Here is a 27,553-nt window from a genome sequence, read left to right as displayed (position 1 = left end):
TAATGTACACAGAATCATATGTGTCAAACTGTAAACCTAAGTGGCTCAAAAATTATATTCCCATTAATCTTTTCAAATATGACCCCTTTTAATCATCAGGCATATCAACCTCATCTACCTCTAGACTGAAAACTCAATGGGGACAACGGCTGTGTCTTAATTATCTTTCTCACCTACTGGGAAAGATAATACATATTTAATTGTCAAATCTGGGCAAATTGATTTCTTCCTCTTACAGATCAATGCCCTTATACTTGAATTTATAGGAAAATATTACAGATATGTTTCTACTTATTTTCCTGAGATTATAAATTTAAAAAAATTGTATTCTAAATTAGGAGTGTCTGAATCCTAAATTAGGTATATACAAAAAGGAAGTCAAAATTGGATATAAGTTAATGTGTTAAGTAAATATTAACATTTTATCAAACTGTGTAAGTCGACAAATTTATCAAGAAGACATCCTTTTGGAAATCGATAAAATAAACAGTTTTATTCAGCTGCAATGTATCATTGTTGCCTTTAGTCAAGCTTTCAAGGAGGTAACTGGCAGGAAGCTTTGTGTAGGCTGACATTTCAAGACCATTATCTTGTCCCACGTTCTCCCTGGAATCAAAGTGCTAGCCAGCATTTGTTGTCAATCTCTATGCATATTTCAAAACACCCCCTGCATTCTTTTCCTCTCCACTGTGATCTGGTTTTTCTCATAGTTTCTACCGTGGATTTGACTACTCTTCCAATATAGTGTATTGAGAGTATTCAGAGGCGAGTTTGCAGTCCAATCATTTGTGGTTGGTCCAACTTAAAAACATCTCAAGGCCTCCCAATGCTGTTGGGATAAAGTTCAAAATCTTTAGAATGGCCTTAAAAAGCCTTGAGAATCAAGGCTTATGCAAAACTCTGCAGCCACATCTGGCCCCCCTCACCCCTAGCGCTCTCTGCAAGTGGCTGATCTGGGCCATTTAAAGGGCTTCCCATCTATCACCCCTCCTTTCCCCTTAGATCTCTGCCTAAATGTTACTTCCTCCAGGCTTAATTAGGTCCAGACATTCACATTTTTCCTTTATGGCACTTACGGTAATTGTAACCAATTAATTTAGGGTAAAAATGAGTTTTATCTGTGAGAATCATGAGGCTTAGTGATATCCCCAGGGCTTAACACAGCACCTGGCACACTCTGGGAATCACTTCAAGCTTATTCTCCTGAATACGCCTGTGCAAGGCTTCCTTCCTTCCAGCAGGGCACTTTCTTTCTGGCCACCCTGGATTAGGGGCTGGCAGAGTCCGAGACGAGCAGCCTGTCCAGGAGAGTCCAATGCTTGCCAAGGGCTGGGGACAGGCATACAAGCAGCCAACAGGGCATCCACGGAGCACCGATGACAGAAGTCAGGTTTGGTCACCAGGCAAGAAAGAAATTCGGCAAAACAGAATCCAGCAGCAAGGCACGTGTTTAACAGAGGAGGCAGCAGGCAGCAGCGTCCTCAGGAAGGGAAGGAGAGGCCCAAGGGACAGCACAGAGAAATGCTTGGAGTCAGGAAGCCCAGAGGAGATGAAGGGACAGGGCAAAGGGCAAAGCAGAACACTCTTCCTCACCACTCCTGCCTGCCACTCCCACCTACTGACAGCTGGTCCAGGTGGAGCCGCCCACCAGGGGCTGCAGGTGGGAGCATGAGCTGGTCCCCCAGGCTGGGTTGTCACCTGCTGAGGCAGCCACAGTGACCTCTGTTGAACAAATCCAGACTCTTTTACCGCAGGCAGCAGCAGAAGGAATGTTGCATAGGGTATTTGGCTGGGTTAGGAAATTTGCAACTGTCCTGGGCTTGAATTTGCTCAAATTGAAACGCCTGCCCCAGAGAATGCTCTGCGATTGAGACTAATAAAGACCAGCATAAAGTGGTTTAAGGAAGCGAGCAGGGGCTGAAAAGCCACAGCAGGACCTCTCACAAGGATGCAGGGACATGAAACAGGAACCAGAGCTGGGGATCAAGACCAGGGCTTCTCCCTCCCCACCTCCTCTGATCCCCTCACAGGCCTTCATCACTACTTATCTCTCAGTCTCAATCCTTTCTGGAGCCTGGTTTTACAGCGTTCAGTTCAACTGAATTTTATACAATAATCGAGAAGTCTCCTGACCAAGGCCCAGGGTGCACATGGTCTTGTCTGCCCAGGGACTCTGGGAGGCTCAGGGGCTGCCTGAGAACCCAGAGCGCTTAGGTAGTGGAACCGACAAAAACGGGTGCCCCCAAACAACCCCACTTCCTTTGCAAAGGTTCCTGGGGCCAGCTTTGTGGAGATGGCTTGGATGAGGCTTAGCTTATCTCTGTGATCACAAGATAAGGAATTTATTCAAATAAGATGCCACTGATACTTCACCATACTTCATACATTCTGCAGTAGGTCTTGGCAGGAAGGAACTGGGTGCCATTCTGCAATCATAACACAGCTTCCATTGCCCACACGTGCATAGCCTCATAATAGCTTCTTCTTCCACCATGCCCCGTGCTCTCTGGGCACCCACCTCTCAGCACACTTAGGGTTAAGGATGACAAGGCAATTTTCATGTTTGCCTAAAAAGAAAGGTCTTAGTGCAGTCACAGTACCTTGGATGGTCATACAATCCATACCAAAGGCAAACAGGTAAAAATGCACTTTGTGGATCCCTAGTGCATAGAAGATTATCTGTCACAACTTCCTCCAAGTTATCCTTGTAAGGAACAAGGAAGCCACAGACTAAAACTGGTAACCAATGCTCACAGCCTGTAACTTCCCGTTTTTATTTACTTGAGGCAATTAGAATCAGGATTACTGGCCTGACGTCAGCAGAGAAAAGGCATCTTAAACAAATCGGGACCGAGGTAATGGGTACAGAGAGTTTCTCGAAAATAGCGTAGACAGCTTTTGAGTCAGGCCCACCTGGGTCCACATCTGATCCATAAGACCTACACAAGTTGTTGGGTCACCTCCTTCAGGCTCACTTTCCTCATTGTAAAATGAAGATAACAATTCCTGCATCATTAGACTGTGATGTGGGTAATAAACTAAAATGTATAGCACTCTCACTAGACTTCTTACTCAAAAGACAAATTCTACTTAAACACAATTCACTTTTCATTTTTTTTCTCTCTCTCTTTCCCAGATATTACCCTAAAATATGTAAGTTCCTGGGGCAGACTTTGAACTTGCAAATAGATGAATCTTCACTTTCTCTAAGGCATTTGCATGCTGCCCCTGAATGCTACTTAACATAACATTTCCCCCCACTGCACTGAAAAGCCTCATTTAATGGTCCAATGAGCAAATGAAGACTATTTTGGAAAATGGGTTCTGGTAACACAAGAAAAGTAGAAGAGGATGCCTTCCTGAGTGAGGAGTTTAGAAGAGAAGCACAAGCATCCGTCAGCCACTTATTCTATTAGCTTGTTAGGCCAGGACTACAGAATATTTTCCGTTTGAAAATTATGGGTGATTTTTTTGTCTTTAGCAGAAAGAGGGAGACCATCTCATATACAAGCGAAAATCAGTAACTAACAGTGTGCCTAAGTTTCAAAGATTAGTCACTGGTTACCATGGTGATGCAAATATTACCTAACAATTCACTGGGCTGTAGGTAACCAAAGATGATGCTAAATGTTATTTTAAAAATGGAGAAAAAAAGTCTCTATTTTAAGGAATACTTGCGAGGAACTAGATGGACCCAAGCAGCAGATGGAAAGCAGCCCCGTTTGACCCTGCGGAGCCAGGATTTACTGTTGTCTCCTGCCCCATGCGTGCTGAGTTCTGTGTCACACACACACACACACACACACACACACACACACAGCTGCACCCAGTGGCAGCTGCCGGAGGAAGAGCGATGACATTTCATTTACAAACTAAGGGCTAGGCTTGGGAAGCTGAGTCTTCTCACTCCCTAGACTCCTAATAAAAGAATAATCTCTGCTACTACCCGCTGAAGACACAAGACCCAATGACAGACTCTAGTGGCCACTTTTAAACTCAACATTAAGACTTTCCTCCAGAAAAACAAGATTTCCCAGAAAATGACTATTATGCCCCACAAAATAATAACGTTCCCCTGATCTCATTAGTTTGAATTTCCTTAAATTAGAATAAAAGGCATAAACATTATATGATTTTAGTAATTTTTAAATTATCCCAAGAAACGGCAGTGCACAAATGCACTGGTAAGTTGAATTTTGTGCACAACGTCAGGTCAGAGGGCACAGTGTCCTGCACAATGGGTCCAAGCTCTGTAGAAAAGAGGCCCCAGGTCAGTGTTTTCTTAAGTGGTCCTTGGGAATCCATCATCAGAACTCCCTGGAAGGTTCCTTAAAAATAAAAACTCCTAGGCTATATGCAAGGCTCACGCAACCTAAAAATGTGTGTTTTTAAAAGGTTCTCTATGCAATGCTTATGGTCTCTGAAGTCTGAGATCCCCATCTTAGTAATCTCCAATAAACTGAGGTCTCCAGACAGTGGTGACAGAAGAAAGCCACTAGGGGACACATGCCAGTGCAGATTAATCACAGCCAGGACTATTCGTGACTCAGTAATTTTTTCCACACCCACGGTTAAAAAAAACAAAACAAAAAAAACCAACAGTACAATCCACATTTATTATATACATGGGCATGTAAAACATTTCACAAACAATACAAGTGATATACTCTGACCTACTCTATTCCAATTTTTACTGCTCTTGCAACCAACTGAATTGATTTCACTACCCACCAACTGGTGATGGATAAAACCATGGTGATACATTTAACTGCTAACATTTAACTTTTACTTATTTATCTCCTATTTATCTCACAAAGAATAGCATGTGAATTATATAGATATAGTACAAAATAAATGAAAAATACTAAGAAAATGATGCAAAGGGAAAATAAAGACAGGAAACTAAATGTTTATGGAACGAGTCAAAGGAATCAAAGGTAAACTTGATAAGTATGACACATGCCAGGAAATCTGGTCCACTTATCAACTCTCAGCTTTCTAGCAATCACCGTGAAGAACAACACACGACCAGTTATAAAATTCCCAGAGTCCATCTGGGAAGAACAAAGCAATTTCTGAGAAGCATTTCCAGGCCTGTGGCCCACCTTCCTTCTCCTACACTCCTCAGGGTACAGTGAGTAAGTCGTGAGTGGGGGCAAGACCCTTGTTACTGCCTCCACCTTCTACTTGCTTCATGGATAAAATTACAGTCACTGTAGCAACTATCCACTGGGACAAACAAAGCCTACAGGACACTGGAGCCTGAGGTCACCCAATGCTCCCTCCTTCAAGAGTACTTTGTACTCACCTCTGTTCCAGCACTGGTCACCTTGCTCCAATGACAGCTGTTCATGGGGCTGTTCCTTCCCTCCCACCAACCCCACAAGATTATCAGTTTCATGAAGACGACACTGGCCCATATGCTTTTCGGTGAGCTCTCCCTAGAGCTGTTGCTAAACTATCCTAGAAATTTGCAAAAGACAAAATCATAGCAGCACAAAGACCTAAATTTTCTTCTTGTAGAGTCAAGTATGAGGCATTAATCTAGCCATGTATATCCTCTATGATTCAGTTTCTTATCGGTTAACCAAAGCCAATATTTTCACAACCCGGGTTAGTCTTGAGGAAGAAATCAACAAACAGATGTGGTATGCATGGCTCAGTTCCTAGCACATAGTAGGTCCTCAATAAATGCTATACTAGCTTTCCCCTCCTCTATCAGGGATCTCTTAGATATTAATTTTATTTGTTCCTAGGGTCATTGTAGTCTTCATGAATCCCTTCCTCCCCTCCAAGCTCACTAAAGAGAGTTAAAATCCCCTAAGAAGGCAGGGTTGCCAAGAGCCACAGTGCCTACACAATGCCACATTTGAAAAGCTTTCTTGTCTGTTTCAATTAATATTAGCAAAGTTAGAGGCTACTCTGAGGGAAAAGAAATTTGAGAAAGTACAGCTCAACTAAGTCACTAAGTATCAAATATTATAAATTGTTTAAAACCAAGCAATAAGAAAGAGAGGTAATTAACATGTTCACTGTTAAGAAGGCAAATGTAGTTGCTAAATAGGACTGGAATTTGGTGTTCACTCTTGAACAGGCTAAATATTGTCTCGTGGATACTCAAGTAGCAGTAGGCAATTGTTTCCTTTGCAGGCCCTATTTTCATGGACAGTAGAGTCGTAAAATTTAGACCAGCGTGTCTAGTCCGGAACAGAGGAAACATCAGTCATGCTTTACTTTCCTTCGGTATAAGCGTCCCAGATTAAATGATGTGGTTGACCTACCTTTTCTGTGATATAGAAGTTTGAACTATCAGCATGCTGCAGTGCAAAATATTCATGGTTGGCAAGAGACCACCTTAAAAATACAAGCATAAACTGGTCAGAAAAACAAAAGTGGTCATTTTCATTTTTATAGTTTAATAGGGTTGGATGAATTAAGCACCCTGTGATTAGATTTGGGCCAGTCCCAACATACACCACCATGCAGTTCCTCAAGCAAAATGACCTTAGCCTACCTTTCCCTACCCTGAGACCAATCATTCCCTATGTCAACAGCCTATCGCTCACCTCTCAGCATCTCATCTTCAAGGTTTGGGATAGGGGACTTAAACATAAATCGCTACATTCCTCCTTATTTTAAAGGACTGAAGCAACAGAGTAAAACAAGCAAAATGCATGCAATTTACATTTCTTGTAATTGGCACAATTCTTTTGTCTCTGTATTTTACCATCCCTAGTCAGTACAGCTGATGCGGACCGGAACATTCCAATGAAATATTCCAGGCCTCATATAAGTTCTAGGTAATACTCTATCCACAGTTCTACTTTAAAAGTAAAAAAAAGTCTCATGCAAATGCCATATATGTATTAATATTTCCTTTCTATAGTTTAGAGCAGCCAAAGGCAAGTAGAAAAGCCACACCAGTGTGAAATTCCACGTGACAGCCCAAGTGCTCACTGACTTATCTTTTGAATCTTTCATCTTCAGTGAGGACCTCAGTGGTCCTCTCAGTTTATACCAGATGAAGTGTATATTTCACTTCAGGAGCCTTTAGACTGTTCCCTGCTGGATAGGACAAAAGGAACACAACTTCCTAAAATACATAAAACCAACCTCACTGTACACATACTGGCCATTTCACACTTTCTATTCTTTGGGGAAGAATGATCAATTTTGGCAGAAAAGGGTGTGCAACTCTTACACAGTCATTCTTAGTGACTTTGGACAGGTCAAGAGGTAACTTACAAATAGTATTTTATCATTTCACTGGAAATATTTTATTTGCTCGTCAATTTCATAGACTTGAATGCCTAACGAGACTCCTGAGTAACACTTACCCATCACAGACTTCCTTTATTATTGCAGACAGTGGTTTTTTCTGCAAAAAAAAACAAAAAAGGAAATACTGTTAGTTTCATTTCAACATTTCAAATTAAAAAAAAGAAGCACCAGCCTAATAAAAAGCTGAGCAGTTTAGAATTTACATTTGTTATTCTTAGTTGTTGTCAATGAGTCTCTGAGTTATCTCAAGGTAACAATCTACTAACTGTCACCAGCAAATTTATTAATGATTTATTACCCTTCTGGTTCTTTTTTCTATACTTAGCATTATTAGGTTGAACAAAATATGCATCATATTTAATTTAGCCACATTAAAATCAGAATGAAAATACAGCTTTGTTCAAAGACCTCCCAGGCAACAGAAGCCCGCAAGCCCAAGTCAAAACCAGAATTCCTCAGGAGTGGTACATGAAACAGACAAGCAGCAGTTTGGTTTTATGCAAGCAGGCTTGGATTCGTGCTATTTCTATGACAATGTGTGGCAAATGGAATATGAGGCGTTGCGAAATTGTTCCTTACAAAGTGCATAGAATTCTTCCCCCAACCATGGCCCCAATAAATGCCAATTGCAGCAGCTTGAGCCAGACACACTCAAGTAATGTGACCATGGCACCATGTGCCGTGGTGTCAACTGGCTGCCTACAGCTGTGCTCTCCTGCCTAACAGCCACAGTTGTGCTCTGCCTGCCCCCCAGATAGAAGGAATGCGGCAGAGAGACACACCAGCTCCCCCGGAGATGTCGAAACTCTTCCTGTTTTGGATGCAAACAAGACTCTGTCTGTCTCCTAGGGTGGGGAGTGGCGTGTCAACCAAAAGAACAAATCACACACAAGAAACGAATGGGAAGGACAGGAAGAGAAATCCGAGGAGTACGATACATGGTCCTGGACTTTCAAATACCACCATAAAACAAAGCTGTCTACGTACAAGCAGGTTCTCCGCCTGTCCCTTCAGAGTGTGGTGTCCAGAAAGAGATTCTGAATCAGGCAGACCTGGTTCAAATCCTGGCTCTGTCAACTCTTCTGCAATGTGGCCTACAATGGCCTTCATTTGCTGAGCCTCAACTAGTTTATCTGTAAAATGGGGCTAGGACCTACCCACCCTTCAGGGCTGTTATGAAAGTCAAATCATATGAAATGAAATAAGAATCAATACAAAGGGCAAAAGACTGCAAAAAGTGTTAGGATTCCTGAAAGAGCTCCATTTCCTCCTGGTCTCCCCGACAGTGGACACAATGCTTTGCCTGCCATCTTGATGGATTCTGATCACTGTACTCCTGGTCCTCTCTAAGGGCCTTTCTAGCCCCTGCTAAAAGCTCCATATCAGTGTGCAGTGTCCCTCCAGTGGCCTCCCTCCCACTGGAGCTCCAGCCCCTATGGCCATGTCCACCACCTTGTGTTCAGAAGAATGTCTCCTCTGCCTACAGCCATAAATGCAGGTGGGGAGAGAGGGGGACCTAGAGTCACTGAGGGGTGGAAAGATGGTGGGGCTATCCCTGGCATCCCCAGCCAGTCTCCTTTGCAATAAGATTAGAAATGGCTATTGGGTTCTACAGTGCAGTTAAAAATTATGCGGGTCCCAGGCCTTTGCAAGAATCTGTCCACTGTTTACGGCTCTAGCTGTGAGCTGAGGGGTAAATGTGTTCTCACAAGTAAATGACAAAGGAATGTCAGGAACAAAACTTTTCCCATAAGAGGAGGATTTTGCACTTCGGATGCCAGAGACCCCCCCCCCCAGGCTATGCATATGTGATGAAGACTTACCAGACAGTCTCCTGTCCCCAAATCGTACTACTTGCACTCTCAGAACCGAAAATATAAGTAAAGCACTGAGTTCTACTTTTAAAATACATTGAAAGAACAGATAAAGCCCGGAAGGTATTGTCGAAGTAGGAGAAGGCATCTATAACAATTGTTCACAGATTTTTGACATTTTAGCTGAAGTCTCTTAGAGGAATTACTTGGACTTTAATTGTGGTCTGGTTCATAGATTCAGAATGAAGTTTAAAAAGACAGAAGTCTCTGGGGTACTATTATATCTAGAACATTCTGAAGTTGGATATATAAAAGGAATAAAGACCATAGAAGCACAAAGCTTAGTGACTTAATAGAGAAAGATGAAAGAAGAGCTCCAAACCACAGAGGAAAAGGAATCATGGTTAAGTGAACACCCATAATGCAGCCTAGCCAATTACAACAAATGTTATGTAAGGACGGGGTGGGCCTCTCCATTCTTCCCTCTACCCCAGTCAAATGTGAGCCCCCACTGCCCAAACCCTACTTCTATTGTTCTCACCTGCTTTTCTTGTCCACATTGTTTTTTTGTTTTTGTTGTTGTTGTTTTTTGAGACAGAGTCTCACTCTGTTGCCCAGGCTAGAGTGCCGTGGCGTCAGCCTAGCTCACAGGAACCTCAAACTCCTGGGCTCAAACAATCCGCCCGCCTCGGCCTCCCAGAGTGCCGGGATCACAGGCATGAGCCACTGCTCCCGGCCCCACCTTATTTAACACTGTTATTACTCCTTTCTTTCTGAAAGCCCCTTTCCAGAGCTTCTATGATATTGCACATTTCCTTCATTCTCCTACATGTAACCAATCCAGGAAATTCTTCATAGTTCCTCTTTTACCCCTAGCTTCCTAACTCCAAATTTCTGCTCTTGTCTTCTCTGCTTTTACTTAATGAAAGGTGGCGTTACTATTAGTAATAACCTATTTAATAGAGGAAAATAGCCTATCTAACAGAAAATAAGGGAAACAAACTCAGCACATAATTGTCCCTTTGAAGAAGAAACTCACAACATAACTATCTCCCTTTGTTTTGTTTAATTAAAACACTTGTGGCCTAAATCATTATCTCTAAAAGTTGTTTCTCAGCCTTACAGAGAGGGGACAACAGGGGGGTGAGTTCTCCTCCCCAGCTCTCTGCCTCAGTTCCTGCTCGGACCATTGACAAGGACTCAGATGACCCAGCCTCGCAGAAAAAGAAAAAAATAAAGAACACCTGCAACAGCTTCACTACCGCTTCTGCTATCAGCCTGCTAAACCAGAGGGGGAAAGCCTTTTTACCCTTTAAACCTCCAAACAACTTTCCCTCAGGTGCCCAGCACTTTCACTTCTAATTCGTGTGCTATGGCCACTCCCTTTCTTCCTTCTCTCCCTCTCTCCTTCCTTCTTTATTTCCTTCCTCCCTCCCTCACTCCCTTCCTTCTTTCCTTCCTCATAAAGGTAAAATAAACTTTCCCATCTACTTTCACTTCTAATTCGTGTGCTGTGGCCACTGCCTTCCTTCCCTCGCTCCCTCTCTTTCTCTATCCTTCCTTCCTTCCTTCCTTCCTTCCTTCCTTCCTTCCTTCCTTCCTTCCTTCCTTCTTCCTTTCCTTCATTTCCTTCCTTCCTTCTTCCTTTCCTTCATTTCCCTCCTTCCTCCCTCCTTCCCTTCCCTTTTCCTTCCTTCCTTCCTTCCTTCCTTCCTTCCTTCCTTCCTTCCTTCCTTCCTTCCTTCCTTCCTTCCTTCCTTCCTCATAAAGGTAAAATAAACTTTCTTTCCTAAAGCTATTCTACTCCTGGTGTGAAAAATATTCCTCCAACCCATACTGTGAGCTCCTCCTGAAGTCTCTACTCTAACACTTAATCAGCGGGTCCCTAATGGATCTCACCCACTTCAACTGCCCCAAGTCTACCATCATGGCACCAAACACTGTCTTGAAAATCTCTGACGATTTGTTAGATCCAACATTTTAACTCTCTTTCTGACAATTTATTAAATGTGCAAACAAAAACCATAAGCCCCTGGGACACCCCCCACTCCACCCCGCCATGACTTCTCCGCTCTTCTCTGCTCTCTTATGGCACCACCACTGCCCAGGAGTGCCACTGGTCTGCATTTCTTCACTCTTCAGACACAGTGTGCTACCAGCTTACATAGACTGTTCCTCTGTGACGTCCACAGCACGACTTCCCACCTCCTACCCGCTCTTCTCAACTCCTGACTCTCTGCGTTCCAACTCCCGCCATCGGATGTGTCTCCCAACAGACTCCCCAATCTCATCACCCTTAACTCGCTCTCCTCACCCCAGCACCTTTCCTGAGCACCAGCCCATCATCAATAACTACTTCCATGAATGTCCAATCAAATGATCCACCAACAAATCAACACAAACTCATCTTCCATTAGTTCCTGTACTCGACCTGCCTACCTTCAGCAGTTCTTCCAGGCACATTTCTGGAGAACTTGTCCTGGCCTTCTCTTCCTCCTTTACCCTGGTCTTCGACATACACATTTGCAAGACACCAAGTCTCATCATGACGTCCTCCACAGCCTCTCTCCCCTTCATCCTCTCCAGGCCCTTCCTGCCACCCGTGCTCCCAGGCCCCCACCAGACCCCTGCAAGGGAGTCCACAGCTCCAGTCTCTCTCTCTCTCTCCAATCCCCACATCAAGGAGAACCAGACAAAATTAGACTTTCCCAACAGATTTGGCTCACTTCACTCTTTTGCTCCAATAATCTCCATGGATCCCTGATGGCCATTATCTCTAAAATATAAATCCCTTAACTTGTTGGCCAAGGCCTTCCACGATCTGGTCTCAAGCAATGCCTCTATTCTGTACACATTCCCTATGCTTATGGATTTTGTCGGAGATGCACAAATGCATACAGACAACTCAATCTCCATACTTATGCCATCTGCTCTACTGAAATGTCCCTCTCTTTCTTTTTGTTCCCACTCTTACACTGAGCTCTTATCTATCATTTAATATCCATGTCAAAGCCACCTCCTCTAAGCAGATTCCCCCTGTAGCTCCCTGAATAGAGGTAATTACTCCCTGTCTATCCTTAGTGCATTAAATGAATCACTCCTGAGGACTCTGTATATCTATCTTATCTCCTGTCCTTTGAGAACAAGCATCTTAATTCATCTCTATAACCTCCCACCCCTCAGTGCTAGTTACCAGGATATGTAGGTGTTAACAGGATCTAACAGGGGACTCAATGTATTTCTGTTAAGTGTAAGATCTACACGTTTGCTGACTGTCCTTTATAAAACAACAAAAAGGCATAAATATAAAGCAAACTATTTTGAAGGATAGCACATTTTCCACTTCCTACCATGTAAACCACTGCTGGGTGGCTCTGAGCAGCTGCTGGCCCTAGGCCGTTAGACAAGTGAAAGCTGTCACTACTCCCTCCCTGCACAGAACCGTTCCCGTAGGAATTAGGCGGCTCATGCGTTGGAAGCGCACTGAGTAATTCAACAGATGATAAAACAGTATCAGTCAAATGAGTTTCACCATCAGTAAGAAGGATCAAACTCGCCCTCATCAGCAGACAAGGCTGACCCAGATACCTGGAGTAGAAAATGCTAGTCTGGTATCACTGTTTTCCTTACTTCCTGTAGAAAGTGCTCAGTGTGGCATGAGCTCATGGCCAGACCAGCAAATCCCCAGGCAATACTCTCTTCTCTCTCTTCTCTATTCCTTAAAGTGAGAGTTGGTACTTTGCTTCCTTTTCTCTGTTCTTTCTCCCTTGCCTTTAGTAAGATGCCAGATTCCCCAATTCCCGAATCCTCGCCTCCAACTCTGCGTTCCTCTTAGGTCTGGTCCTGCATAACCCCTTGTGCAGATCCATGGATCACGTGGATGTCCTGCCACCCCTCCATATGTAACACTTCTTCTTTCTCACTAAGCCAAATTCTCCTTTTGCCTTCCTTTTATCTCTTAAAAAACACATCACTCTCCCACTCAGGGTACACGTCCCCTTAAGCCATCAGAGAACCTCCCCCGGGGAGTCCTGGTTGTTTATTTAGGAGGCGGCCAGTCCAGCCTGCCAGGAAGCTCTTTCCCAGGAGACGCCTCCAGCTGTCAGTCCTCATCCGAGCTCTGGCAGCCCCTGGCTGTTCAGCCACCTGCTCCTGCCTGTTGGCCAAGGCACCTGGCTTAGGGACTTTACTCAGCCCGAATGCTCACCTTGGAGCTCTCGGGTCTGTCACTGCCCACATTTCTGCCTTGACGCTGGCCTGCTGAGGCTGGCAGCAACCCCAGCCACCTTGCCCACACACCTGTTAGCAGCCACGCCGCGTGGGCGGCAGCTCTCAGCTCCCACCCACTGCTCAGGCCCATGCCTGCCCCAAATGGGCATCGCCCAGCGAAGAAAGCCCGGCTCCACGGAAAGTTTTTCATTTCAAATGTTTTTCATGACACGGGAGAAACAAGGCTCCTGAGGTGGTGAAAGGTGACCACACACCAGGGAAGTTTTTAGAATGATGAACTTTTATCAACTACTTGCTTTTCTCTATGTCCCCTCAAAGGCAAGCTCTTGATCGACTTTAGAAAAAGACTTCCTGGGATCGAATCCCAGCTTCTGCTGTCCCTCGCTTTGGAACCTTAGGCTTACTACTTTTCTCAACGCTTCCATGTTCTCTTTGCTTTGTGAAGATTAATTGAGATAATGATGTCAAATCCTTGAAATAGCACCTGGCGCATAGTAAAGACATTATATAAATATTACCTATAAATAGGTTCTTTCATTTCTTATATCCTCTGTTTAAATACTTCACAGGTACCCTAAAACACTGCTGGTTAAAGAAATTACATAAACGAATGAATACCCAATCCTCCTTCTTTCTTAAAGTGACTCTAGCCCTCGGTGCTGCCTTTGGCACTTCCTCATTCTGTTCTTTATTTTATTTATTTATTTACTGAGACAGAGACTCACTCTGTTGCCCAGGCTAGAGTGCTGTGGCATCAATCCTAGCTCACAGCAACCTCAAACTCCTGGGCTCAAGCAATCCTCCTGCCTCGGCCTCACGAGTAGCTGGGACTACAGGCATGCACCGCCATGCCTGGCTCATTTTTTCTATATATATTTTTTAGCTGGCCAATTAATTTCTTTCTATTTTTAGTAGAGATGGGGTCTCGCTCTTGCTCAGGCTGGTTTTGAACTCCTGACCTTGAGCGATCCTCCCGCCTCGGCCTCCCAGAGTGCTGGGATTACAGGCGTGAGCCACCGCGCCCGGCCCTGTTCTTTATTCTCAAACTCGTTTCTGTGTATTTTGCCAGCTCGATTGCACTTGCTTTGGAGGCACGGACTGCCTGTGAGGCACTGCCACCTCCCAGGCGCGTGGCTGCCGGGACCTCGTAAGGTGTGCTATTAATGAGCATGATTAAGAGCACATCCTCTTTTTTCAGACTTCTAGCTTCTTTCCCTTCTTTCTGGTCTCTTTCTGCCTGCTACTGAGGCTCAGGGGAGCAGCTAAAGATGGAACAGTGAGAGGAGGACAGAAGCTGACCCCAAGCCCCATCACTCACCCGCCCTCCCATTTGGCCACCATCTCACTGTCCCCTAATGGCAAAACACTTTTCTACAAAGACTTATTAAAGTTTTCTGTCCTATACTATGAAAAGGTCTTTCTCCAGTGCTTTAAAAAAAATCTGCCAGATGCTTTATTCTGACACTCTGAGGTGGAACAACACAGCACCTGGGATTTTACTTTGCTTTTATAGATGGAAATTCATTGAACATATTCCGCTCAGCAGTTATGAGTAATGTTGGCCCAGGAAGAAAAGAAGCTCGGCTTCCAAATGTCAGGGCACCACTGAGAAAGGACATGCATGTTGACTACGACGGGTACAATGTGACTTGGAGAAACTTTAATGTACAGTGACCCATCTAGTTCCCAGAGGTGCTTCATGACATTGTGTCAATGACACTCATCACTTCCTAACGGTTTTATTCTTCCTCCACCGGTCCTGGTGACTACTCTTCATACTTCTGAGCTTTGCACTTCTGGCATGGAGGAATCTGATGTGTTTTGAGAAGCGCGTGTGCGTACTCTGTTTTCCTAATAGCAGCCTGAGGAATACGAAAGATAACGACAAAACCACACTTTCTTGAGGCAAATTCAGCTGGTTCTTGGAAAGCAAGGATTTTGAGAACAGTTGCAATACAAATCACTGACACATGATCCCAGTAATTATCAAAATTGACACAGGGGGCTCACAATAACCTCTCCAACGTATTAGAAATATGTATCACATTAATTTTAAAAATTGAAAGATGACAGGCTCTGCTACCTTTTTCCTGACAAACGATGATTTGTTTTGAAAATGGTTTACTAAAAATGACTTGCTTCAAGCTTCATGAAACTAATTAGATATGAGATTTTACAAGATAAAGTACAATCTTTGTGTCATAGAAATTACTGAACTATGAAGATAAGCAGACATAAATAAGTATGTCAAGTGCATTAGTGGGTTAAAGACAAGCAGACATACTTTCTCTTTTAGATATTCTAACATGCTTCCGCTCAGGAGAAATTGTATTTCCCTTCAATTGGAAGGAAAACTGCAATTTTAGAAAATGACAGAAATATAGAGATGAACAACACAAAAACAAAGCACTACTTGTATCAATTATTATCTTTTGTGATTCTCCTTCCTAGTTCCTGATTATCTTACTGTATATTGTTTAATATCAATGTTGCTCTAGATATAAAAAACAGCTTTTTCCCCAAGTTTCATTATCTCAGGCAGCAACAACCCGTTTCCTTCCTAATTCTTCTGTATCTCTCAACCTCCCTTAATATCAGTATTTTCCAAGGAGTATTAATACTTCCAGATGACTCTAGATCCATAGAAGGCCATTTCACTCCACCAAACCCTTGCAATCAAGTGTTCTCTTTTATCTGGAAACGAATGATTCACACTGTGAATCAATTTAGGTCTTATGGCCTGCTTACCTTTACCCAAGTGAATTAATCTAACTTATGTGTGTCAAATGCACAATGGAAGATTAACCATACTTATGTGCATGGTTCAAAAGTAAGAAGTCAAGCAGTTTCAGCAGGATAAATAGAAATGACTGTCGCCCCTGATGGATAGGAAATAGATATCAGAAAGCCAGATAAGCTCTGAAGACAAACTAGGGTTCAGGTTCAATTTAAACGCAGGATTACGAAGGTTCATCAACTGCAAAGAAACTGAGATTGGTAGTAAGACGGCAGCCAAAAGAGCACTGAAAGGAACTGGTGACAAAGGAAGCATGAAGAAGTAAGTTCACATTTTTCATTTAGGTTTTTTTTTTTTCCCCTTGTACTTTTGTCTCTCTTCACTACACAGTTGGTCTGCGTGTTTGTGAGTGGATACACCAGTGCTAATGCTTCCTTCTTTCCTGAGTGGTAAACTGCCAGGAAGTAGGGGAGGGACCTGGAAGCCATGCCTCAAATATATGTCCCATTATTGTGATGGTGACAACCTGAGGCAGAACCCCAGCCGAGAAGAATAATAAAACAGGTTTTTCAAGCAGGGTCTGAAATAGGCAAACAATGGCCACAACCTCACACTCTTTCTCCAAACTCCCCCGCCTTCAGCATAGCATCAACCCAGACTTTTATTATCAATCATTACTTGGCCAGCCGGCCCTTCTGATAATGATAAAGCAGTGTAGTAAGAGCTACTGTTTAGTGAGTGAGTACTACATACTCCCTACAAGATGACATTACTAAGTCTTAATAGAAAATTATAATATATGAAGATCTTGAGATGTTAGTGACCAGCTCAAAGCCTCACAGCCTATGTGACAAGAGTCAAGCTGAACCCAGACTTGTTTAATTCCAGAACCCTTGCTCTTTAACTCTATCCCACATCTACAGAGTCCTTACAACATGAACAACAAGCCCAAGTGCCCAGAGCTAAGACCCGAAGGGAGGGGTGCTGGAACTCTGGAGGGTTTTGTCCCTGGCACACGGCACAGTCATGATATGTTATTAATATTTAAAGCACAATGTTTTAGCACTACCATAAGAATATTACATGATCCCGCCTCATGCTTTCTTTATCCACGTGAATTATAAAGTCCTAAGTTAACACAGAAACTACTCATACCAACTACTCTTCCAATGGAAGAACCCTCGCTGTTCCAGCTCACTTTTGATGCCCAAATCAGCACCTCCAATGCCAATTCCTCTGTAGTAACGTCTGTCTCACACCATTTCAACAAGAGTGCATGTCTTTCCATAACCTCACACTCAAATCCTCTCCCAGATTCACTCTTTACCAATTTTCAACTTTAATTCATCTTCCTCTAGTTTGCCAGAATGTAAACGTGCAACCAATGGTACATCTTCCCTCTCCTTCCTGTCATTATTTGTTCCCAGTCCAGACACCTCAATCTGGGGTGACTTTCAAAACTGTCCTCTTTATCCTGCCTGTGAGTACAGAGAAGCAATGCAAAGTCGATGCTATTTGGATTGCCTAAGGCATTCTCAGTAGAAGGTACAGCAAAAATACAAAGGGAGAGCTAAACAGTTGTTTACATTGCATAGGAAGGAGTTGACAACTTCATGTGAATGAAAAAAAAGAGAGGCTAAAGAAACAAACTGGAAGCAAAAAATGCCTAAGTCCTATAGCCAAATCCTTTCAGTCTTTTCTTAATTTATAATCGACAAACAATAATCACATATATTTATGGGGTGCAAAGTGCTATTTTGATACATGTGTACATTTCTGAAATGATCAAATCAGAGTAATTATCATATCCAGCACTCAAATATTTATCATTTCTTTGGGGTTGGTTAGAACATTTAAAATCTTCTTTTTGCTATATTGAAATACAATGACTTTTAAAGATTTGGACCCATCATAGGTTTTTAGACAGGGGAGTAACCTATGACAGGGGATTACACTGGAGGCTAAGAGACCAGTTAAATGGACAATTTAGCCAATGTATCAAAACCCAAAGGAAATATGAAAGGAGGTCCAAACATATTGACATCTGACCTATTTTCCTATAACCTTCAAGGTTTCCTGTAAGGTTTCCATAAATAATGTGTATCCACCTAAATATTCCTCTACTGGTATTTTTTTATCTTGGTAGATGTCACCATGATCTGTCCAGTTGTTCATACAAGAAATCTCGGAATCATCCTTGATACTTCACTCTACCTTACCCCCCAATATAATCAATCATCAATTTCCTGTCAAATTATTCTTCCCATATGTCTTAATGAGAAATACTTCTTTCTATCTCCTCTGTCATCTTCCCAGGTCATGGCAGGGTCATCTCTTGATGGGGCTACTGCAAGAACAGTCTAGCTAGATCCCCTATTCCATTTTATTTCTCACAAAAAACAATTCTCAAATTGGGACCTTCTAAAAGCAAAAATCATCATGTCACTCCCTGGCTTAGATACCATCTATTTTCCAGTCTCTTGGACACAGTATTAAGTCCAAATGGCTTCTCATGGGAGAGCCTGTACCCACCCAACCAGCCAAATCCAGAGCCCGTGTTCTTTCTCATTGTTTAATTTTTCTTCAATTCCAGAAGGGTAATATATTAGCCAGGATCTCTTTATATATTGCCTCTCCATCATTTGTTCCCTTTTTAGTTTATGGAACTTCCAGTTAGACATAGGTTAGAACTTCTTGATTTATCTTTTTCAACACAGTTTGGCATTTGTATTTATTATTCCTTTATCTTTAAGGCCGTGTTCTGGATGAACCCCATATTTTCATTTTCCGATTTACCAATAATTCTCTCATTAGCCAAATCTACTCTAGAGTTACTCTGTCTGTATGTTTTATTGTTTTTATTTTTCTGTTGGCAGGGAATTTTTAAATTTTTATTTATTCTATGTATACAGTTGTCCCTTCTTATCTGAAGGGGGTATGTTCTAAGACTCTCAGTGGATGCCTGAAACCTCGGGTAGTACCAAACCCAACTGCTATCAACCAGAACGTGTTTCTGTTTATGTCTTCCACCCACACATGTAATGCCTCTTCCGTTTTAACTAAGCACTTATCTTTCACTGGGGCCATAACTTTTGCAGCTTGAGGTTCAACAGCAAAACTAGCACTAATTTCTTTTTCGTTCCTCAAAATTTCACAAACAGAAGATTCATTCTTATCATAGATCTTAGTATAACTTCAGCATATGATTTTTTCCCTTTCCTTATTAAGTCAAGAACTTTAACGTTTTCATTTAAAGGAAACTACGGCTTCTCTCTGGCATATCCAAATTATCAGCATCACTACTCTCGCACTTTCAGGCACTCTGGTGATCTGAACACGAGCCCTGCCATACCACACAGTTGATGTGATAACCAGGATGCCTACCAAGAGACTAACAAGTAGGTAGCATCTATGGTGTGAATACAGTGGGCAGAAGGATGGTTCAAGTCCCAGCAGGACAGAGCGGGACAGTGTAAGATTCCATCACACAACAGCACACCATTCAAAACTCATGAATTGTTTATTTCTAGAATTTTTCCATTGACTATTTTGGACTTTGGTTGACCAGGGAAAGCAAAACCACAGATAAGGGAGGAACAATTAATACTATATTTTTTTCATTTCTAATATTTCTAATTGATTCCTTCTCATATCCACTTGTTCTCGATACCCGCCTACTTTGTATTCGTGATCTCCTGTTTGTATAGACGTTGTTCTCTTGCTTTTGAAGTCCTCCGTGCAAGGACAGTCAACACACACTGATGTTTAAGCTCCCCCTTGCTCTCTGCTCTCCGCCACACCGAGGCCCTGCGACAGCAGCAGCAGATGTGGCAGAAACCAGACGTGGGCATGTTTTCTGTGACAAATGACTAGATAGAAAAGATGAGGGAGAGAGGAAGGTCCAGGAAGATACACGGTTTCAGCTTGAGCAAACTGGGTGTGTGCTCACACCTGTAACCAAGAAAGGAAAACACGAAGAGAAGCAAACTACACAGGTTTGGGGCTGGGAGGAGCAAAAAAGGACTGTTTTGAATACACTGAGTTTGAGGTACAAGAGACGTCTACATGGGCAAGGCAAACAGGCAGAGGGGTAGCTGCTTATATAGGTCAGGAGGTCAGGAAAGAAGTGACAGCTAGACATTACGAGCATCTTATGATGATGAGGCTGATTAACCCAAACAGATCACTACAAACCTGTCCCAGAGCAATGACTGACCCCTAATCACCTTGATATGGCTTGTTTCAAAGTCACTTCACTGTCTTTCTCTCTTCTGGTCTATGTATTTATTATACTATGCTTTTTACCAATTTTTTAGAGCAGTGATCCACAGCCTTTTTGGTACTAGGGACAAGTTTGGTGGAAGACAAGTTTTCCAAAGACCAGGGCACTTGACTGTCTTTTGACTATTGATGGCTTTGAGGGAAGGACACACGTAGATCTTCATAATGCCAATTCATAAAATACAATAATATGTTTAGAATAGATAGCAGGAACAAGGCAGGCAATGTTCCCACTACGGCCACTCCCTTTCATAATTATATTTAACTGTCTATATCATTAGAGAAAAAAGGTAAAAAATGTCATGTATTTCCCTCACTCAAGAAATATTCTTGATGAGTTTACTATGTTCTAAGCACTGCGCCAGGCACTGGGAACACACTTGGCCCGTGCAGAACATCACACAGTGATCACAGCCCTGTAGAATGTCACAGGGCACAGAGCACAGGCCTTCACCCAGTCCCAGGAGCCCGAAAAGGCCCTCTGTAAGGCACTTATGCTTCCTATGGGACGGAAGAATGAACAGGAGTTGAACAGGCAGAGAAGTGAAGGGAGTAGCAAGAATGAATAGGAGTTGAACAGGCAGAGAAGTGAAGGGGATAATTTCCAGCCAAGAGAAAAATCACATTTGTAAAGACCCTGAAGTAGGAATACATTTGTGCTCACAAAAGTAGAAAGAGACTGCATGTGATGAGAAGCCAGACGGTGGGGCTGGGGGACCCCACAGTGGCACTGAGCAAGGCTGGCGCAGCAGGCAAGGGGGTCTGGACCCTGTTCTAGCGCAGTGTGGGAGCCACGGAACAACGCTAGGCCTGGGGGAAATGGATTGGAAGAGAACCAGGACAGGTGGCCTGGGGCTAGCTGTGATGCTACTGAACATTCTAGAAATGTGAGTGGTCTTAGGCACCAAGTCTTAAGAAAACATAGTTGATGAAAGACTGCCTTGAGTTGCTCAAACTTCCCTGAGTGACAGTGTTGTGGAAGGAAGGAGAATGGAAGGGGAACATTACCCACGCCTGCCTAGAAAGCAAATTAAAACCTGCAGTTCATTTTCAGCAGGAAAAGCAGAATGCTAGAGCCCAGTCTTGCTCAATTAAACTCAGATCTCAGTTGAGGAGGGAAATATGCTTGCTGCATTTTCCTTCCAAAGCGTGGCACACTCTAAGATCGTATGAGGTTACACAGACTCACTATCACACAAGAAGAGAGAGCTAAAAGCAGAAAAGGAAGTACCTCAGTCACTTTATTTTAAAGGAAGTTTAAGAAATAGCTGTGACATTACCAAATCCAACAGTTGCAAACATCAGGTGGGGAATGACTATCCGCCCACCAATATCATTCTACCTATTGTGACTACACAAAAGCCATAGTGCAGTGTCGCACGGGCTTGACCACACCTTTATATTTGGAACAAAGTGAGTTCCTGCAGGTGCTATGTTTGTACTCTGTAAAATAAGGAGAAGCTAAGAATTATTAGGACCACTTTTCAAATGGAGAAATTGAGGCATTGCCTTTAAAGGAATCGCTAAAAGTTATTGTAGGAGCCAGACATGTGGCCAGCTGGCGGAGTGAGAAATTTCAAGGGACTCATGACAATGATTTTCAAATGTCCAACAGCAGGAGCATCACCAGGGGACTTGTTTTTACAGGGATCCCTGGAAGTTGAACCACACCTAAGAAATAATTCTCTCTGTGTTTTCAACATGTTTCATGAATGATTCTGATTCAAAGCCAAGTTTGGGAGCCCCTGACTTAGTCCATTTTCAACAGGAGAAAATTGTATCTAACACTCAGGGCACATTTCACAATGTCTGGGACATTTCTGCTTGTCCAGCTGGGGGACAGGGTGCTACTGACATTTAGTGAGTAACGCCCAGCCTGCTGCTAGAAATGCTACGATGCACAAGTCAGCCCTCAAAACCAAGAATTATCAGGCCGGAAATGTCAATAGTGCCAAGGTGGAGAAATCCCAAACTCACCCAACCCCTCATAAAAAGTAGTCCAGGAAAATTAAATGGCTTTTAATTTCTGCAGTTACAGGTTAGAACCTGGTTTTCTAGAAATTCAGTCCCATTTTCTTTATTCTATGTGATTTTAAAGACCAATCTGAATTCAGCCCGCTTTATTTGGGGCTCAACTGTCTTTCAAATTTCACCAGGCAGTCAATAATTAAATGTCTTGGGAATTATGGCTTTTCGGGCTGAAGAGCTGGCTTTAATGCATTCCAGGAAAAGTTTGTATTATTGGTCCCAGTCTTGCCATAAACACGAGAAGCCCATTCTGTTCTATGTACCAGACAGCAAAACCATAACCGGCTCCTGTTGGTTATGGTTATTTAGTAGAGCACTGAATGACTGTCTCTCAGGATCTCCACAACACGACAAAGGCCCCGTGAATATATTGCCAATTCTTTACAAAGCAGAAAACGTGCCTGGATTACAGAGCAGGTAAGTGGCAGAGCCAGATTCTGAGTCTACATCAGCCCACCCTAAAGTCCATGCTTGTAAGCACCACGCTCAACCGCCTCTCCAAGTCTCCACCACAGACAAGCCAGCCTTTCAGGCTCTGTCCCACTTCTCATGGGCTCCTTCTGTTATACTGCAGAGCACCTGCCAGATTTCCCTTAATTTTTTAAGGAAATATGGTCCTTGCTTTGATAACACAACAGGTCCCTGGAAGTCACGCAGCTGGTAGCTACAGCGGGCGAGCCTGCAGTGGTGGACGCATCTGCTGGAACCAGGCTGGTGCTATACCCACTGGTGGAAGCCGCTAAGTGGGGCAGGATAAATCAAGAGTCTAAAACAGAGCTACCCAGCAGAAAGACAGAATGATTTAGTAACAGCTGCCTGTGTTTCAGTGTCAAACAGTGTTGGACTCAGATCAGTACCTTCCCAGCTGAGTAATCTTGGACGAATTAATGAACCTCGGCATAATTATAAAGTGAGGTGTCTAAAGCTGACCTTGCAGGCCTGGAGGAAGGTGACGAAATCCTATTGTGGGGCACTCCTCCTGCCTGGCACATATGGCAGGTGCTATTGTTATTACAACTACTACTATTATCATGTACAGAATGAGCAAAATCCATGACGTCAAGCATAAAAACTTGAACTTGCTTTTACTCAATAAGCCCTTAAGTAAATCAAATTTATGCATATTGAATTATATCTTAAATACACTACAGAAATATGTTAGTGGAGGAAAAATTGTGGGCAATCATTTTGTACCTGCTTACCTAAAAACATGCTTCTGTGTTTCTTTTAGGGAAATAAAACCCCACCGGTATATGAGGAGGGGATGCTATTATAATTTTTCTATTTGGAGAATGCCAATGTTTTATCCCTATCTTCCCTGTTCAGAATTCAAACCTGTTGTAGACACACAGGAATGGATGTCAGTGTGATGAACCACAGGACACAAATGTATGGAAACCACAGGCTGTGACCACCAGGAACTTATAATCTATTTCAAGAGATGTGGGCACATAAAGGAAATGTAAATTACATCATGTGCAGACAGAATATATTAACTGCAAATAATAAAGCTACAGGCAAAGAAAATGGTATAAGAAATTAGAAGGCTGGAGAAATGACTGCATTATAATGCGATCAAAAAAGGTTTGAGTACAAAGGAGTTTCTCTGCAGCACTTAGCGAAGCCAGGATTTAAAGCAGTGGAGAGCTGGGAGAAGGTAGGAAAAATCGGAGCTGGCAAACTGTTAGAAGGAAACGGCAAGAGATGAAAAACAAGTCTGTGAATGTGCAGGGACAATCATCTAAGGGAGCAGCTTCTACAAAACAGAGGAGTGCTTGAGAATTGCACACAGTACCTGCACACACTACCGTGGAGCAAGGATAATACTTGGAGAGACTACGTGAGGATGCAAAGCCATGGGGAGGAATCTGGCTGAAGTCTCAGGACCACTGGAAAGCTCGAGAATCATCCAGAACTATTTTTTTGTTAATTGCAGCAGTATACTTTCCTCAAACAAAATCTTACCCCAAATCAGCTCACACACGAAAACAGGGCAATACAAAAGTTCTGCAGCAGAAGTGAACTAAGAGTGCCTGGAAGCCCATTCCACACACACACTCCTCTCCCCCAGACCAGTTAAGAAGGATCTGCAGAACTGAGGTTGAAAACAGTATATCTCATCCCATCACCCTTTCTGGGCCTAAATCTGCTCACTGGAGCCTCTCCAAGCAGGTGTCTGATGTACTTAGCAGAAATGATGGAACCCCTCACCTGCTGAGATGGCCCCTGCTGGCTTTTCGTTGGCAGAGGATGGAGTTCATACCCTTGGGACATAAATAGAACATTTAATGATCTTTCCTCTACAGGAAATAACTTCAAAAATTTGGTAACAACTGTGAGACCCCCTTTCTTCAGGTTTACATATGGGCAGTTTCATTAACCACTAGTCCCCCTTCCTAGGCAACTGAAGGTGTATGCAGGGGAATAAAACAGAGTAATAAAGGCTGGTGGTTACCTAGAAGGCCACGCTGGTGATGGGAGCTGGTGTCATGTATTTAGGCAGAGGTGACATTTGAGAGTCATGAGAGAACATGGGATCTGAGATAGCATGTGGATAGTGAACACAGAGACCAGAGGGCTAAGCATTGAGGTTGGAACAGATCTAGAAATGAGAACTACGTGGAGCATGAAAGACACTGACACAGAGTAATCAAACAAGGAGGAGGAATCTCAGGCACTGAAGCTGGATGAAGGTGAGTGAGGACTTTCAAGAAGACGTGAATGAGCAGCTTTGCCAAGTGTGATCAACCAGGTGAGGACAACCAAGGTGGCACAGCAAGGGCACTTGATTTAGCAAACCAGAAGACGTTGCTGCCATCAAGAAGGGAAGCCTTAGAGAGAGGAAAACTTTTATTCATCCAAAAATTAAAGGAGACACTGAAACAACATAGATAGCCCATAGTGATAACATGTATATAAGCTTGGAATGGAAAACCAGAGAATGAATTACATACGAGCAAAGGAGCTACTAGGTCAAGGGGAGAACTTTCCAAAATAAGAACAGAAGACAGAAATAAAAAAAGAAAACAATAAACGAAGAGGATATGGATGGGACAAAGTCCCAGGTAAGGTGGAAAGAATGGGTTAAAACATACGAGGAGGCCAGGCATGGGGGTGCACACCTGTAATCCGGTCTGCTCCTGAGGTGGGAGGATCACTTGAGCCCAGGGGTGTGAGGCAGCAGTGAGCTATGATCACACCACTGCACTCCAGCCTGGGCAACAGAGGAGATTCCATCTCTAAAATTAAGTGAAAAAATGTGGCACAAAAGAGATGGGGATTGGGACGGGTCTTTTGGAAAGAAAGTGATAGCCCTGGAAAGAAAGTGAAACCTGTAGAAAAGGAAGACACGATGGCAGAAGACAAAGGAATCAAGAGGTCTGTGATGCCGTGCAAATATGTAGGCTGAGAAGTTCTCAGGCACAGACAGAAGTGGTGGCTTTCTGGCCAAAATATCCTCCTTGGAAAGCAAGGTGTGAGGGGGAAAGGCAGGGGCAAGAGATATTGGAGGCTTGAAGAGTTTGTTCAGGGAACAAAGAACTGCTGCCCAGAAATGTTGGTGAGTGGCCGAGAGATGGAAGAAAATATAGAGAAGCACTAGGGAGCCAGTGAATATTCCATAGCATAAACTGGCTGCATGTCCAGTTAGCATGTTTCTTCGTTACATAATAATGATGCCCTCTCATGCTTTAATTTTCTCTCCTTCTTAAACACTTAAAAAGTTAGTCAGAGAAAGAATGAGCACAAAGGCACATCACTGTTCATGATGGAAGGGCAGGTGAAAAGGAAAACCAGAGTATCTAATTTTCCAATCTAATGAGAAAGCAGGGCTCCAGGACTGCTCTAGTCGGAATGCTTGTGCCCCCTCCTCCTCCCGTCCCCCCAACTGCATGTGTTGCAACCTAACCCCATGGTGATGGTACCCAGAGGTGGCTCCTTAGGGAGGTGATTAGGTCATGAGAGTAGAATGCTCATGAATGAGATTAGTGCCATTACAAACAGGCTGGAGGGAGCCTGTGTGCCCCTTCCACCTGTGAGGACACAGCGAAGGCACCATCTGTGAGGAACAGGCTCTCCCCAGACGCCGAATCCACCAGTGCTTTGTTCTTGGACTTCCCAGCCTCCAGAACTCTAGGCAACAAACTTCTGTGGTTGACAAATTACCCAGTTGAAGGGACTTTGTTTAAGCAGCTGAAAACACGAAGACTCACAAGAGCTCACACCCAGGTTGAAATGTTCCTGGAACCCGTACTTGTCTGTTATTCCGCACTGCCTCGTAGGAGACGCCTCTCGTCGAAGTGTTCAGGGGTCTGCTCTCTCGACTGGAAACGCATTGTTCAATAAATAGTAAGTTAACAAGAATGGTGGATGAGAAAGCCTTGGTGTATCCAGACAACAAAGATCCTCAGCCTCGAGTGGGTCCCCGAGATTGAAACTCAACAACAGACAGTGAGGCCTGGGGCAGAAGCCAGGAACAAGCTGGCTGGTAACTCTCTGGAGAGCTTTGCGTGAAACAGCAAAGTCCATTTGTAAGAAGCTCCTAGGGGTTTTTCCTGCTGATTGGAAACACAGAATTTTCTGCTAAAAATTTAGAAAGAAGATTTAAAAAAGGCCACTGTGGGCAGACGTCCCCTTGAACACAACAGGCACTGTCAGAGGATGACAAATTGAGCAAAATTGAGCACCTGATAAGATAATCACCACTCAGGAAGCATCCCCTCCCCAGTTATTCGTTAGTGAAACATCCTTTTATTTTAAGTAAGGACTGTTCACCAGGCACAGAGAAACAGCACTCAAAGTCAAGCAGCTCCCAGGCTGTGTCTCAAACTGTGAGAGCCCTTGCACCACAGTCACCTGGGGCTTATCACGGAGGCAGACGAAGGACCTCAGCCCTGGTCAACAAATCACAATCTCCGCAGCAGGGGCTGGGAATGTGCATCTTGCACAAGCTCCCTGGGCAATTCTTGCTCACACTCAGGGCCCAGGACCACTGGGTTAAGTTGCTAGGCGATGACAACACAATGTGATAAGTGGATGGACACACTCAAAATTTCAGGAGAACATACAGCAGCAATGCCTAAGCCAGCTTTTGAAAAGATTTTTTAGTGAAATAGTAGCTATCCAGGTCAAAAAGAAGTGAAGAGCTTTCTAAATGAAGCTAACATGCAATGGGAGAGAGAGA

The 27,553-nt window shown here is 43.4% G+C and overlaps 1 protein-coding gene across 5 annotated transcripts in view; it reads right to left on the bottom strand.

Moving 5' to 3' along the window:
• Nucleotides 1–27,553, bottom strand: part of ELMO1 (engulfment and cell motility 1) — a 504,832-nt gene that overhangs the window by 370,409 nt on the left and 106,870 nt on the right. For all 5 annotated transcript variants that reach the window (XM_012777572.2, XM_076006306.1, XM_012777576.3 and 2 more), the window contains exons 3-4: nt 7,338–7,378; nt 6,282–6,354 (exon numbers count right to left, since the gene is read on the bottom strand). In XM_012777572.2, coding sequence (XP_012633026.1) covers nt 6,282–6,354; nt 7,338–7,378 — 114 coding nt within the window. The remainder of the gene's footprint in view (nt 1–6,281; nt 6,355–7,337; nt 7,379–27,553) is intronic.

The sequence above is a fragment of the Microcebus murinus genome, chromosome 9 (genome assembly GCF_040939455.1).
Source record: "Microcebus murinus isolate Inina chromosome 9, M.murinus_Inina_mat1.0, whole genome shotgun sequence".
NCBI lineage: Eukaryota > Metazoa > Chordata > Mammalia > Primates > Cheirogaleidae > Microcebus > Microcebus murinus.
The sequence above is the reverse complement of the archived record's forward strand: the minus strand, read 5'-3'. Positions and strand labels throughout refer to the sequence as shown.